The sequence below is a fragment of the Dryobates pubescens genome, chromosome 1 (assembly GCF_014839835.1).
Source record: "Dryobates pubescens isolate bDryPub1 chromosome 1, bDryPub1.pri, whole genome shotgun sequence".
NCBI lineage: Eukaryota > Metazoa > Chordata > Aves > Piciformes > Picidae > Dryobates > Dryobates pubescens.
Window position 1 is genome coordinate 40579093 of NC_071612.1, and position 16248 is coordinate 40595340.

The window sequence follows — 16248 nt, forward strand, 5'->3', positions numbered from 1 at the left end:
GCTATCAAGCCCAACTTTGTTACTGAAAAGTCAGTGGGAGAAGCTGGAAGGCCCCAGCCAAAGGCAGGATGGCTGGCAGAGGAGAAGCCAGCATGACAGTGCCATGCCCAGCTCCATCACACACCCACAGAGGCTGGGCTGGAGCTGCTGCATCAGGGAGCCTGGAGAGCTGGCAAAGGGGCAGCTTTGCCCTCCTTGAGAGGCTGTGAGGCACAGCAAAGGCTGCTTGGCAGTATTTTGGCTCGTGCAAGGAGCAGCCCCAGCAAGTCCTGAAGAAACTGTGCTCAGGTTCCTCTGCAGGGAAACAACACACAAGGACCCTGGGCAGGAGCTGGAGGGTGGCTGAGAGCTCTGCAGGTCTGAGGATGAATGGGGAAGGAGTGGCTGCAACTCTGGGTATGAAAGGGACAACCAGAAGTACCTAAGGTGAGAACTCACTGTGAAGACAGGAGAATGGGTCTGTGATCCTCCCTTTCTCTCAGAAAATGAAACCACTTCCTGCAGGTTAAAGAATTCTTTTCTCAGCTGCCAGTAGTTGAGCTGATAGCCTTTAAGCTGTGAGCTTGAACCAGTCATTTCATATTGAAGGAGAGCTTAGACAACTCCAGCATTAATATCACAGAACTCAGGTCAGGAGTTCACTGCCTTTATTTACCCGGACATGCATTGTGAGCGCTGATCCCTGCTGCTCACCTGCACAGCAGCCATTCTCCTGCACAGCAACAAGCCCTGATGCTGCCAGGTGACATTCAGAGCATGCAGGGCATGTGCTCCTGGGCTGAGTCACTGCTTTCTGTTAGAAAATGCTCAAGTCATGATCCCTAAATCATTATTATACATACAGCTTGGTTTTGGTTGTATGCAGACATTGCATAGTTGAGGATCAGCTCCTGCAGAAGGCCTGGGGCTGTGGTACCAGCGCTGTTGCAACAGATCAAGTGACAGTAGCAAACAAGAAGATCTGCAGAAGAGGCATGACTTTCAAGGTGGAAAGGTCAGCAAGCACAGCCTAGGATAACAACCAAAAAGGCCTGTTAAAGGTGACATTTGAATCAAATTGCTTTAAAGCAAGCCCAGAAGTCAGGAAAAAAACATTTGAATGTTGACTACAATACCAACAAGAACCAGATTCAGAGCTGGCTAGAAGCAATTTATGCTGGTTTGTGTCAGTGCCTGATTGTACTGTTTTTCATTCTACATTTCACAGAAAAAGCATGTTTACCTACAGAAACCAAAGCATCTGATTTGAGCCTTTAGCCTTCCTTCGCATACACATGGCATCGGGGCTGTGAATAAGGAAGGGCTCTAACATTTCAACTTGCTTCTAAAAATAATTGGGAATTAAGAATCTTTATCCTGTAGCTTGGCTAGTACTTGTGAAGTATGTCCAATGGAATGACTCAAATAGTCAAAGTCTGCACAAGAGAGCAGGTTTAAGAAACCCCCAAAAAGACAGAAAGTCATCATAAGCTCTCAAAGTCTGAAAAAAATAATCACCACATTTGGGGGGGCGGGAGTCATCTTAATAAATGACTACACAATCATCTGAATAACTTAGTTCACTTCATTCCCCATGCCAGTACTCTCACTGAAGTTTCAGGCTTAACACTGACACAAACTCGTGCCATCTTTGTAACACCAAAACCCACAGAAGCAGCCACCTGAAACCCAGCTCAAAAAAAGGGTAAGCACCTTGGCAATATTTTAAAAACAGTATAACCCCCAGACAAAGGTCATACATGAAACCAGAAAAAGAATCTAATTGCACACAGGAACTTTCTAACAGTGCATGTCTGAAGCAGAGACACTCTCTTTCCTTTCACCCCAGAACAGCAGCATCATGCACTGCATGTTCACCATTTCCTTGGGGGTTTTTACCCCGGGTAAGAATTTAGGCCAGAAGATTTGCACTCTGCACCACGTGCCATGTGAAGCTTGGGTTACTCCTGCTGGCAAAGTATCAGAAACTATTTCCATCCCCTCTGACTGAAACTTATCCTTACCTCAGCTGCAGCCAGTGATGTCACCTCCATCAGGTTGACCGCTCGGAAAGCAAACACAGCGGCTGCCAGCACTGCAAGAAAAGGCCCAAGATTTGAGTTGCTGACCTACTAGTTGGGGGTTTGCACTAATCTTGGGGTAAAATACCAATTCTCATTGCCTCAGAGCAGTCACTGACAGTGCATGGCTCAGTTTGAGTTCCTTGGGTCATTCTTTAGAAGAGGTAGGAAAAAACCTGTCAGGAAGGTCTGAGTGGAAATGCTTAAGCCGACTGGCTTTTATTAAAAGGGACAAGGTAGTGTGCAAGCAATTAATTCCCAAGCCAATCATTTAAGTTTATTTAAATAACAGCATTCTAATTGTAAATGCTTTGTAACATTACAATATATGTTCATTTCTTTAAAATTCTCTCTACCTAGCTGCCTTGTCAGGACAAGTGGACCTGAAGCATTTTCTCCTCTATGCACCTACTTTGTAGTCAAGAGCTGACCCAACTGAAGATAGGTGTTTTCTTCAGAACCCCCATCTTAAAACCTTGCATACATCTAAGGACACTTACTTCTATATAAAACAAGGTAGAAAACTTTCAAGTCTCTTAAAAGATAGGACCTGGAAAGAAGAAATCCAGCAAAATCAGGAGAACTCCCAATTGATGCAAGCAAAGATGGAAGACGAATCTTGTGTTTTGTGAGAGGTGATGGACTCATTCCTTGTTACCATGAAGCTGGGAGAACACTCCATGTGCTGTTCAGAGAGCACTGAGCATTTCAAGTGCTGTCATTAAATTCAAACTACCTCACATATTTCTGTCAGAGATGCAGCACTTGTGCCACTGTAGGCATCCTGAAATTATCCTCTTGAACATGGACCCAGCTTTCAGTGTTCAAAGAGCAGCTGCTTCTCCTTGTCACAGAATGCATGGAGCTAACATGTCTTTACATGTTACAGCCACCTGGACTTGACACATTCTGCACAAAGCTTCTCTTACCAGCAAGAATTTCTAGGGAGTTGTACCCCAGGATCCTGTCCCACAGGAGCAAGAGCTGGTCTGTAGCTAAATACCCAGAAAATGCTCGCACCATCCATTTAAATGAGATCCTTAGCCTGCAGACAAGGGAGAAACAGTCACTGCATTGCTGCCTCCTGTAACCACCAGGCAGATTCTCTAGAAAGAGTATTTAATTATTCTGTTGCACTTGTCTTCTGGGAGGCATAGCCACTCTCTCCTGCTGCAGCACTAATCAGCATTTGCCTTTGCCACAGTTATCAGAAAACCAAGCAGTATCTCATCTGACAAAGTACTGATATCAGTAAAACACCCTGACCAAACAAAAAGGCCAGAGGGATCCTCACCCAAGCTTTTACCTGCTCTGGTGGGTACCAATTATTGCAGGAAGACATTCAGGTTCTGTTGCACCTGGTACCATGAGCACAATGCAGAACGACAGCCTCTTGTTCTCCCTCTCCTTCCAATGGCTTCTACTGACCTAACATACCTGTGTGTCTTCTGTCCCCAGGAAATAAGTCACTGAGTTCCATTAGATCTGACCTGAAGAACTGAATCTCAGCTGAACAATGCAGCACTCCTCAGGGAGCAGCTCTCTTTTTCACACACCACACAAGAAATGCACAAAGCTCCCATTGCCTCTCAAGAAAGACTGGCAGACTGAGGTTTGCACTTATGAGCCATTTCCCCATCTTTCCAAAGGAGTGACTACAGAGCAGCCTTTTCAGAGTCAAGGCTCTGCAGCAGCCCTGGCAGCACGGCAGAAAGAAGCACTCACGGCTGTGCCCCGATCTCCCGCAGGTGATAGAAGAGCTGAGGCAGGTGGGTCTGCAGGAGGGTCTCAAACAGCAAGCACAAGGACACAATGCCCTGAAGAAACAAGAGAACATCCTGAACACCAGCACTGGTGCTCTCAGGCCTGAGAAAACACCACCAACATAAACATGTGAGTGGCCTACTTCAGAGATTTCCACTTTGAAATGGGCCTCAGCTGCACTAAGAACCAGAGGATGTGAGAAAGAGCATCGCTCTGATAACTAAAACCAAGCAGCAATAGGGAGAACTACCAAAAAAAAGTTAAATTTATACATTTCTTCTCAAAATCCCCATGAAAATGAGCAGACTCCTGTCTGACCCATTCCACTGGGACTGAGAGCACAGTTCAGAGCCTTGAAATACCAAGGAAAATGTTTTCTTTTAACCAGGAAGTGTTTTGCAGGAGCACTTTGTGAAGGAGGAAAAAAAAACCAAAACCACAAAAGAAATGATTAATTCTGCAAAAATAGAAGATAAGCCAATTTCTCCATCTGTCTGATATTGGAGAAAGCTGGTCTTGGGCATAAAGATAAGCAAATGATTTAAATGATGTAAATTCATCTAGCAGTGCTAACAAAAAGATACCTGAGGTAAAGAAAGAGGCATTAACTTCAGATCACTGAAGCAAGAGCTGTGCATACATGGCTATATTTTAGTCCCTCTGCCCCAGAAAACCCCTGAGTGGGCACTTACATGTTATTAATTAACACAAAAGTCAGGATGTATTCATGTGACTTCTTGAGCTTATTGCAGAGAAGACTTCCCAACCACCCCCCAAGCTCACAAAAGGAAAGCTCCCTCTGAATACTCCATAGCAAAGCCTGGCATTGATGTCAAACCCCAAAACATCCCAACCGGAGTTACCTAAGCATTCCTCCAGGCTTGCCTCTATTTTGCTGAAAAGGAGGTATTTCAAATCACACATAAAATCATGGATATCATTGTTCCATAGTCAAAAAGAATATCAAGGGAGTGGGTTTTAATTGCTGATGAACTTACAGAGGGATGAGAAGAGATGGAATGAAGTCTGAAGAAAAAACGCACATACATCTCACGGAATATCTGATACAGTTTGGGAGGTTCATGGTACAGAAAACAAAGTGGAGCAACTGGAAGGATAAAAGAGTTGTAATTGACTCAACACTGCAAACTGCCAAAGCATTCAATGATTAAGGATAAAAGAATTGTAATTGACAACACTCTAAAAACTGCTCAAAGAGTCCAATGATTAAGTGCATGAAGTATGAGGGAAGGGGGGAAAAAGTCATTTCTAGAAGCACAATTTACAACAACAATCCTCAAGCAATTATTTAGACCAAGTGTTTTGTAACAGTCTGGTACTTAAGGTACAAAGTTAAGAAGGGGAGTACAGCACATAGCAGGTAACAGTTTCATAGATTTCAAGAACCTCAACTAAATAGAGCCTGCTTACTGGAGCTCTGCCTTCAGAAGCATAAACATACACTTCATGGCTTCTCTAGGGTAGGAGCAATGGCATGGTGAACAGCCCAAGGTTTTGATTCAGCCACCTCTGACCTCAACAGTGCCCCTGGGCTAATGACCATCTCCCAGTTGGTTCCTTAGTTGTAAGACCAGAAAAGGTTTGCTGCTTGGAGATAGGTGTTATGAAAATGGAAATATTCGAACCATGGCTTGTGGTTGCCACAATAACATCACCTAAGCAGGAGAGACAGAGACCTGTGTATTTATTGGGAGACCTGAAAAGCAGGGGCATTGGGAGTCAGATCTTTAGAGTTCTTTCAGCACACCTAACAGCACACTGGTAAAGCATCAGCTCTGAAACTTGTTTCCAACCTGTGCTTTTGCTGTTTCTGTACAAGTCCAGTACAGAGATGAACCTACTGCATGCACATGCTGCACAAACACAACCAGCTTCCCACCACCCCTGCAGCCATTCCATGCACATTTCACAGTCCTGCACACACTGCTGTGCACAGTCTTTGGTCTGACCACTCTCCACATCTGTGCACAGCCTTTGGCCTGCCCACCCACCACAGCCCCTGCTTCCTTGGACAGCTGCACTCTTTGGGGATGCCAGATCACCTCTCAGCACCCCCAGAGCCTCTGCCCAGAGGTTCAGGTTTATTTCCACACAGTAGGGATGTGACACATGTGCAAGCACACAGACATTCACACAGAGGTGTGGCTGCACACCTGTGAAGTCATTTCCACACATGTGGCAGAGAAGATGGCTTCACTGCAAACACTGCCACATCTTTCTGAGAGGTGGGCTCCAAGGCAGCCGAGACGCTCCCAGCTGTGTGTCTAGGCTGGGGTAAGGAAAGCAGAGGCTGCTCCCAATGTGTTGTTTATGACTGAAGGTGCTCAAGATCTGTGAAAAAATTTAAAGGCATAGCCTAAAACTACCACAACGAGGAAGAGTTGGCAGCCTGCACATGAAGGCCAGGAGGAGAACAGAAGCAGAGCCTAGCAGCTGGCCCCCCGTGGCTGTGTGCCTGTGAACATGACAGCGTGTACAGGATTCACATACGGACCCAGCCACCTCCTCCCACAGCAGCACAGCATGGAACAGAGGCTGCTCTGCTTGGTGCCACCTACCACGCCTATGGCCTGCAGTTGCACTACTGTGGTGTTGCTGTCCTGCTCTTCATCCTCTCTCCTCCTCACCACTAGCTCATTCTGAGCCCTGGGCTAGAGAGCCTGAGGGAAGGAAGAAGCTCCCACCCAGTTAGAGAGACTCTGCTCTTCTCAAGGGCAGAGTCAGCCCTATGCATCCTGAACAGCAGTTCCACACAGCAAAATTGGAAGCCTCCACAGAGTGCCTAGGGAAGAGTTTGTAATTAAGCTCTTCCTCACTTCAGAGACCCAAGATACTCCCCTCAGGTTCCTGTTTGCATTTTATATGTAGGTAGCCTGATTTTAATGATCACATGAGCACTAAACTTCATTAAAGATAACATTAAGTGTGATCTGTAAATCTGCCTGACCTGTGATGCCACAAGCACCTTTGACCAAGCACAGGTTAAAACTGACAAGCTGTAATAATGAATCTGACACTGTTGGAGGATGCCTGCACCTTCTCACCTCTGAGACCTGAGGAGATTTTCTGCTTTTTCCCTAGAAACCTTGTTGATATTTGGGCTTTGCTCTGCACAGCAGTCTAGCTCTTTTAACACCTGTCTTAGGTGTTAAAAGACACAGCAACACAGCAACACTCTCACATCATTCCTGTGTTTGACAACTCTTTTCATGGGGAACTTGGGTCTACCCAAAAGTGAAAAAAAAAACAAACCATCATGAGACTTTATCCCTGTATTCATATCCACTATGTGAATGTATGTTATCTTTTGGACTCAGCTTGGCAGCGTGCTGGGCCAGCTCATTTCAACTCAGCTATGACCTAGAAAGGTTGGACCAGATGATCCCTGGGGTCCCTTCCAAGCTGGCATTCAGTGATTGGGAATAGCTCAGCTATGAGCTCCCAAAGAAGGAACTCCCACGAGGTAGTGAGCTTTTAAACAGAGTACAAGTCAGCAGAAGCAGCATGGAGTTTTCAGAATGATTCACACACAAACCCCAGAACACACAGAGAGCACACACAGCTTTAAACTGCAATATGGTACCAAGCAGCCCTGAGATCTGCAGAACTCATGAGTCATACTTACCATACATAGAAAAGCCATGAAAAGGAATTACACCTACAAAACAAAAGTATTCTTGGTTTTGTTCTTTGATACTTCTTTTTATCCATGTTAAAAACACAACCAAAAACCCCAACATAATGCATTTCCCACTTTAGCTTCTAAATGGTACCACAGGAATGAAATAATTCCTTGTAAGGAGTCTTGGATCTCAATCTTGTAAATATTAAGTACAGCATTTGTATAACTGACTTCACACAACCAATTACATCTTAAACACATGCTATAGTTCCCAGAGAGCCATATAAAGCTGTTTCCATGAAGTGATTCTGCATGAGCTTTGCTGGAATCAGAAACTGATTCCAGATAAATGTCAGGAGGGAGCAGGAGAAAAGGAGGCCAGGACCTCTAGCAGTTCATGCAGTGCTCAGAGGACTTGGTGGCTGCACCATGACAGTTGTCTCCTCCTTCCCAGCTGATCTCAGCTTTCAGTCACTAATTTTCATGTAGGACATTATATTTTCATACAGAGCTGCTTTGGGAAGAGGGCATAAGGACAGTGCTTCATGGCTACAAAGCTGCAAAGGATAGTGAAGGCAAACATGGAAGAGGGGGAAACAAAAGCATGTGCAGATGTATCACAGTGCTGGAACATGAAGACACAAAAGACAAGGTCAGAGACATGGATTTAATACTGGCGACGTAAGGCCCTGAAAGCCTGAGCAAAGAACTTGAACTTAAAACAAAAGTAGGGAAAGGTTTCAAGAGACAAGGACTGAAGGGGTCAAAATCAGAGCTGAAAAAAAAAGAACATTAGTCACTGAAGTAACAACAGCAGCAATGACATTATAGATATACAATGTATAGATAGATTAGTTAAGGCTGAGTGTTTAAACTACAAACTTTGAAAGGAAGAGCTGTGGTGTGGTTTCTTAGGTACTGCAGAGGTGGGGTCAGCCAGATTCAGCACGTCCCATTCAGACCCTCAATAGTGGCACAAGGCTCAGCGTGGCTCTGGAACAGCTTCAGCCCAGCTTACTCCTTCCAGTTAAAGATGCTCATCGAGCAGGAGCAAAAGGAGTTTGAGCAAAACCCCTGCCTCCTCCCCGTCTGCCACTAGAGGAGGCAGCAGCACAACTCTTACCGTTTGGAGGGTAGAACACGGCATATTCCTCCATCCCCAGTTTGCCTGCCAATCATCAAACCACAATTAACATCTGCTCAAGCTGTTAAAAGCGTAAAAGATTCAAATTATAAAGGTAGACTCTAAGTGACAGTGGTAAAAAAGACAACTAATTACATTGCTGACCACTTGATATTGCCTCAAAGAAGCCACCAGTGCAGCTGCTGCTGTCAGATGTGACACTAAAATGCAGCAACACGGAGAGAGGATGACACAGCCAGAAAGAGGAGGAAGATCCCAGCAGTGCTGGCCCACAGAGATAACTGGAGTGTCTTAGGAGCTCTAGACAGATATTGAAGACAGTGAAGCTCTGTGAGGGCTAAGGGTGAGAGGCTGAGCCTGCCATACTGTGGCAGTCTGACAGGATGGGAAAGGCATTAAAAAAGTTACAAGAGATACAAAATATTCAGGGCTTTATTAAGCCTGCAGCAGAGAGGAAGATGAATGGTACACTTCTGATAGAACAAAGGAAACATTTAAGTAACATGCTGGACTCATAGAATCATAGAATCAATAAGGTTGGAAAAGACCTCAAGGATCATCAAGTCCAACCGGTCACCCAAGACCTCAGGACCACTAAACCATGGCATCAAGTGCCACATCCAATCCCCTCTTGGACACCTCCAGGGATGGTGACTCCACCACCTCCCTGGGCAGCCCATTCCAATGGTTAACAACTCTCTGTGAAGAACTTTCTCCTCACCTTGAGCCTAAAGTTCCCCCGGCACAGTTTGAGACTGTGTCCTCTTGTTCTGGTGCTGGTTGCTTGAGAGAAGAGACCAACCCCCTCCTGGCTACAACCTCCCTTCAGGTAGTTGTAGAGAGCAATAAGGTCTCCCCTGAGCCTCCTCTTCTCCAGGCTAAACAATCCCAGCTCCCTCAGCCTCTCCTCGTAGGGCTTGTGCTCAAGGCCTCTCCCCAGCCTCACTGCCCTTCTCTGGACACATTCAAGCATCTCAATGTCCTTCTCAAATTGAGGGGCCCAGAACTGGACTCAAAAGATTAAGTCAAGACAACCACTGATAGCACAGACTGATCACACAATTCTCTTCCTTGCAACATGAAGATGATGTTGTATTAATTAACTGTATTTTAACTACAGACCTAATAACTGCAAATCCACTAGGAAAAAAAATGTTCAATTTATTTGGAAACACAGAAGTGTTCTAAGCAGGTATTTTAGGGACATGGGTTTAGTGGTGACCTTGCAGCGAGGGGCTGAAGGCTGGGCTGGATGATCTTGAAGGTCTCGTCCAACCAAAGACAGTCTGTGACAATTACAACCAATTAAAAGCTGCAATCAAAAGCTGAAATTATTGTAGTTTTAAAATAAAAATTTTAAAAATCCACTAGAAAAATGTAATTATTCATGTGAAGAATTCCAGAACATCCAGAGACTCTTGAGATCTCTCTATTTGCTTCACTTTACACAAGAATTTAGCACAGCAAACCCCTATCACCTTCAGTGGGATCTGAACTTGGATATTTTCTTCTAGCATGAATTGACTGAATTGAATTTAAAAAAATGAATAAAAAAAAATCACCCTGCTAATCTCTTGCCCCATGAAAATAAAACCCAATCTTTTCCAGTAACAGAAATCAGTTGTTTCATCAGACTAAAAACTCTTGGTTTACTTTTCCTTGCAATAATTGGCCTGCAGTTGCCAACTGGAAGGAGTGTTTTTACCACTAAGCTTCTTTCTTGGAAAACTAGCCAAAAATAGGCCCTGCAAGCCTCTTGGATGTACACAAGTTCAGCAGACATCTAGAAGTCAGCAGCTTCATTCCCCTGATTTGTCTGGGATCAAGCAGGATGTTTCCCGTGGTTGTGTTCCTGGTCTGCCAGAGCCCTGTGGTCTCACTGATGCCCTGGTCTCAGGTGAGCCCTTGGCTTAGGTCAAGAATCAGGTACAGAAATCTCCCTGAACCCAATTAAAGAGATCAGATAGAATAGAATTTACCAGGTTGGAAAAGACCTTTGAGATCATCAAGTCCAACCTATCACCCAACACCATCTAATCAGCTAAACCATGGCACCAAGCACCCCATCCAGTCTCTTTCTGAACACCTCCAGTGAGTGGGCTCCCCAGGCAGCCCATTCCAATGGCCGAAAAGGCCTGCAAGGCAACAAGAGAGGAAGAAAACAACTAGAAAATAAACATTGACTCTAGTGACACAAGCAGCAGCAAGAGGAAATATATCAGCAGACATCCTGTGCAAAAGTACTTGGTGTAGGGAGCACATCTGGCCAAGTATGTGGCATGAGGGAGGAAAGCAGAATGTGGAAGGTAAAAGTACATGGGAAAAGGAGTGGTTGGACTGCTGAATGATTGAAGGAAGCAGGCAAAAGTAGGGACCACTGGGTAGAGCCAAGCAGGTGGGGATCTAAGATGGAAGGAAACAGAGTCCAGAGGTATGGCATTACAAGTTGGCAGAGAAGACAAGTGGACTGAACCAGTAAATGCAAGACTGCTAAGAAAAGCAAGGCTTAGGAGAGCACTTAAGGCAAAGGCCATCCAAACAAAAGCTTATGCTCTAGAAGATGCCATGCTTTGAGAAAGATCACTGTAAGCCTGCCTGGTAGAGCTCCACACTCCCAGACCTCCCAAGAGAGCCCACAACTCTTCAGCAGCATGTTCTGCTCCTGCCTATCATCCCTACAGAGATCCCTGCTGTGGTAAGATTGTCTTAAAGGTCTTTTCCAACCTTAATGATTCTATGTCCTACCACCACAGCTGCTGTATGTGCTGAAGCTGCAGAGGACAAGGCTGGGTACTTCAGTTTGTAGCTCTGATGGAGACAGAGGTTGTCAAGATATTATCACATTGTCGTAGCTGTGTCTCTCATCTGTTTTGGTAAAACACTGGAGAATAACACACAAAACTGCAACAGTAAGAGAACAAGGCTACAATCTGGCCTCCAAGTGATCAGCTTCTACACTGTCCTATCAGAATCTGCAGGGATCAGCAGGATACATAGAATCACAGAATCAGTCAGGGTTGGAAGGGACCACAAGGATCATCTAGTTCCAACCCCCCTGCCTATGGCAGGGACACCTCACACTAGATCAGGCTGGCCACAGCCTCATCCAGCCTGGTCTTAAACGTCTCCAGGGAGTCTTTAGTCCATCTTCTTTTAAAAGTAGTCTAGGAGGTATAATGAACACCAAGCAAACTCCCACCCTGTGTTAGCACAGCAGCCATAAAACCCCATACAGCCCTTTGACCAGGGCCCTTTACCTCGGATGTAGGACTTGGGGGGGGTGGCACTGCTGTAGGCAAAATGCTCCAGCACGGACGTGTCCCGGGAAAAACAGAGCAGGACCTGCAGAAAGGCAGCAGGTAAAGTCAGTGAATGGCTGAGCAGCAAACCAGAGGCACACACATTTAAGGGCCTGCCTTCATCAGCACCTGTCAGAAGACAACTAACAACATCAAGAGTTCTTGACATACTTTATTGGCTTTGCTGTTCAAGCTTCCAGGCTCTGATTTTGCATTCACATTCATCTGTGGTCAGCAGAACACCATCTCCAACCCTTCTCTGCCACTCAAAACAGGTTTATCCCTTTCTCCCACACCATTTGTCTCTCTGCATGCAGCTGGGGGATTTGGTATGACTGGATTCTTGTTCTATTCAGTTACTAAAACCTGGGAAAATCCTAGTGAGGGATTGAGCAAAGGAACCACTGACATTTCCATGTGTGCTGGGCTAGGAGACTGATCCCTTCAGTTACTGTGCTTCACAGAATGTTAAGAGTTGGTTGGAAGGGACCTCTGAAGAGGTCCACCCCCCTAGTCCACCCCTCCCTGCTACAGCAGGGTCTCCGTAACTGTATGTTTAGCTTCTTAAAACTGTATGTTTATAAACAATGTAAGAAAGGTAAAATGTTTATAAAGTGTATGCTTAACTTCCTTGCAGCTTGACAGAATGCTTGCACAACACTCAGAGTCCTTTCCAAACACACACAGACTGTGCTGTCCGCCTCACACCCACAGGGTCTGAAATGCATTTTGGAAAATGTATTTGTATTGCTTGCTGAACAATTGGGTATTGACAGCAACCGAGGGCAACATTAGAGAAGTGAAAGCATTCCTGGAAAAGAAGGAACAGCAAAGAATCTCATCCTACATGCAGTTGTAGGAAGGCAGTCATTAGCTCTGCCCCTGACAATTTGGCTGCAGGATGCACCACCAAGCCTGTGCACGAGAGGGCAGAAACCGGGCAGACTGCAACCTTTTCTGCATCCCTTAAACTTCTCTGCTCTGGCAGGTTTTAAGGGTTTGCTTGTTTGTTTTAACTGTAGCCAAGGTGTAAAAGGTCAAACTGGTTTAGGTGATGCTTCACTACAGAATTTACTCTGAATAAAAACCAAATCGATTTTTCCCATCAACTAATTCCTGCAGACATCTTCCAGACATCAGCATTTGTCAAGAGGAAGCAGGCAAACCCAGAACACTGACATCTGGACATCCTTGCTTTTTCTCATTTCTTATGGAAGGCAGGTCATATTTTGAGCCTTTTTCCTCTTTTGAGCCTCAAAACTCTCTCTCAGACACAAACATCTTTTAAAACCAACAAATTTCTTTATCTCAGTTTAAGCTAAATATTATCTTTGCACGACGCACAATCATTTTCCTGGCTGCCAAAATACAGCTGACAATAACAATACACAGGCAAATGTAATTCTCTGTAGATGTTAACTGAGGTGAAGGAAAATGAAACTAATCTGAAAAGGACATAAACGATGTTCTCTCACAGGGGAAAGAATGTAACCTTCATCTGAGGCCCTGGTTTTTAGGAATCAAGTGTCCAGTAGAAGTATCTGGAAGGCTTTAGACTAGGTCTGTTCATCTTTCCAAGACTCTAGCTCAAACATGCTATGACTGTACCCCAAAAGTGCTAGGTGAGGTCCTCTGTGTGGATTCATTATGCAAGACCAAGTACTCAAACTGAAGCTCTGGCCTGAAATAATGCATTGGCACACTTCTTATTCACTCTCTCATTCACAACAGCAGCAATGCTAAAGAAAACAATGACACAAACTCCTTTTAAGGAACAGAAATCTTTAGCAAACCGCTGGATATTTATCATCAAACCTGAAAAGAAAACCACTGAAATCAGAGGGCTGAGAAGAAAAGACAAAGCCAAAACTTTTAATATACTCATTCATTCCTGCTGAAAGTAACTGTACTCTGTTTCAATGGTTGTAAAGTAGTAATAGAATGTGAAGTAGTAAAGAATGGAAACTTTGGGGTAAAGCAAAGATAGTAAAGGAAATAACTGGTATGATTTCCCAGTGTTCTTCCCCAGAAAGCCTGCATGCTGCTAGAGGTACCAATGATCCAACCAGTTCTTTTCCTAGTTATTTTACACTCAGGTTTCCTGATTTATCTGCTTACTCACACAAGGACAAATGCCACACCCTGCCCAATGACTTGGAAAGCTAGAGGCAGCAACTAGCCCTAAAAACACAAACCCAGAAATAATTTACCTGGTTGAAACTGACCTTTTCATTAACTATTTTATTTGGGCAAGATTTACATCTACTTATCACATGAAATCAGTCAACAAAAGTCCCTATCAGTGCCTCATGTTGCAGAATTTTTCCAGGGCTGTAGAACAGTATCCTTTGGCAGCCCTGCACCTGCACATTAGGGCAGAGGAGAAAATTCAAGGCAAATGTCTAACTTTCTTCTAGAAGAGAGTCTGAACAGCACCACACAGTACCAAACAAAACTGGAGCAACTCATAATTGAGTCTGAGAAATTCTTTGTCTCTAAGCCCTGCAGTAAACCCAGTCATTTAATTTTTCCAAGATTCTTGATGGCTCTTCCTCAATCACCTAAGGATAGTTCAGTGATTTTTGTGATTTCCATTCTGTAAATCATCCTTTTAGCTAGTAAGAGTTTTATTAAAAGTGAAATTATCCAGCTGGGTTGTAAATGGAAGAACAACTGACCAGATCCATTTCTGATGCTCCTACAGCAAAACAATTATCCTGGATTCTAGTTCATTCTTCCTTCAGATTACCACCCTGTGTCCACTGCAGCTGTCAGTTAATGACCAATTAATGAGCCTTAGCAGTTTATATAGGGAATGAATCAGAAGACAGAATTAAATTATTTCCTAGTCTATGTAGGGAATGAAGTAGAAGACAGAAAGAATACCTCCATGATGAGAAGGTCATGTTACAACAAAGGAGATTATCTTTGACCCTTAAATCAAGAACAACTTCCTCATGGAAATATTGTAATGAATAAATATCAATGTTGTCCTCATTCTGGAGTCACTTAGGATCACAGTATCATAGTATCAGTCAGGGTTGGAAGGGACCACAAGGATCATCTAGTTCCAACCCCCCTGCCATGGGCAGGGACACCTCACACTAGATCAGGCTGGCCAGAGCCTCATCCAGCCTGGGCTTAAACACCTCCAGGGATGGGGCCTCAACCACCTCCCTGGACAACCCATTCCAGGGCTTCACCACTGTCAGGGTGAAGAACTTCCTCCTCACATCCAGTCTGAATCTCCCCACCTCCAGCTTCATTCCATTCCCTTCCCCCCCCCCCCCCACTACATCAGGTTGCTCACTGCCACATCCAGCCTGGTCTTAAAATCCTCCAGGGATGGGGTTTCCACCACCTCCCTGGGCAACCTATTCCAGTGTCTCACCACCCTCATGGTGAAGAATTTCTTCCCAACATCCAATCTGAATCTATCCATTTCTATTTTTGTTCCATTTCCCCTAGTCCTATCATTACCTGACACTCTAAAAAGTCCCTCCCCATATTAATTTCACATAGGTCTAAACCACCAAAAAAATGAAGCAAGTCTAACCTAGCAGAGGTGACTAATGAAACTGGAAGCACTGTGGACTTGGGAAGTGTGCTGTATGACATTGATGTTGACACTGCAATCAGCTACACATTAGGGAATTCATAAATGACATCATCTACTTAAGGCATCTGGCAGGCAGCAACCAGGAGAGCTCTTTCTAGATGAGCTGGGCTCCACTGCTGGAAGCAGCTTTGGAGTGGGAGGCATCCCAGCAGTACTCATCTTCACCCCTGCCTTACTCGGGACCAACAGCTTTCATGCTTATTGCAGTAGGTCACTGCAAAGCAATACCACTATTGTTTTATAAACTGGAGCCCTGAGTATACTTCTCAAGTCTTCAGGTCTCTGTTAATCACTGCATTATTGCAGAGCTGGAAAGGGAAAGAATGTGGCTGACTTTGTAGAGTTCCTGGCTTGCTGCAGAGTTCCCTTTAGAGCATGAGTTCCAGAAGCCAGTCATGCTGGCTGAGCTGCACAAGACTGTCACCCAAAAGCAACGCAGCACACAATGCACTGCAGTCTAGGGTCCCTCTGCCTGCACACGAAACACAAGGCAGGCCCTGCTCATCATGCCACACCACACCTTGTAGCTTTTCTAAGGAGAAAAAAAAAACAACAAACCACAACAGTGACATACCTGGTACAAATAATCCTCAAACACAAAATAGTAGTCATCGTTGCTTGCTGTCAGCTTCACATCCTGTCAGCAGAAAAGACAGCAGCTGAAAGCCAGGAGACATCCCCTCAGCCTGCCACAGAAGCCAAACCTAGCACTGTGGTAG

At 44.7% G+C, this 16248-nt stretch overlaps 1 protein-coding gene across 1 annotated transcript in view; it reads right to left on the reverse strand.

Moving 5' to 3' along the window:
• Window positions 1–625: 625 nt before the first annotated feature.
• TBC1D19 (TBC1 domain family member 19) overlaps window positions 626–16248 on the reverse strand; it is a 44252-nt gene continuing 28629 nt past the window's right edge. Inside the window, exons 13-21 of the mRNA XM_009904875.2 lie at window positions 16104–16166; window positions 11869–11953; window positions 8591–8635; window positions 7471–7503; window positions 4823–4932; window positions 3786–3877; window positions 2990–3105; window positions 2004–2074; window positions 626–1009 (exon numbers count right to left, since the gene is read on the reverse strand). Coding sequence (XP_009903177.2) covers window positions 935–1009; window positions 2004–2074; window positions 2990–3105; window positions 3786–3877; window positions 4823–4932; window positions 7471–7503; window positions 8591–8635; window positions 11869–11953; window positions 16104–16166 — 690 coding nt within the window. The 3' untranslated portion in view covers window positions 626–934. The remainder of the gene's footprint in view (window positions 1010–2003; window positions 2075–2989; window positions 3106–3785; window positions 3878–4822; window positions 4933–7470; window positions 7504–8590; window positions 8636–11868; window positions 11954–16103; window positions 16167–16248) is intronic.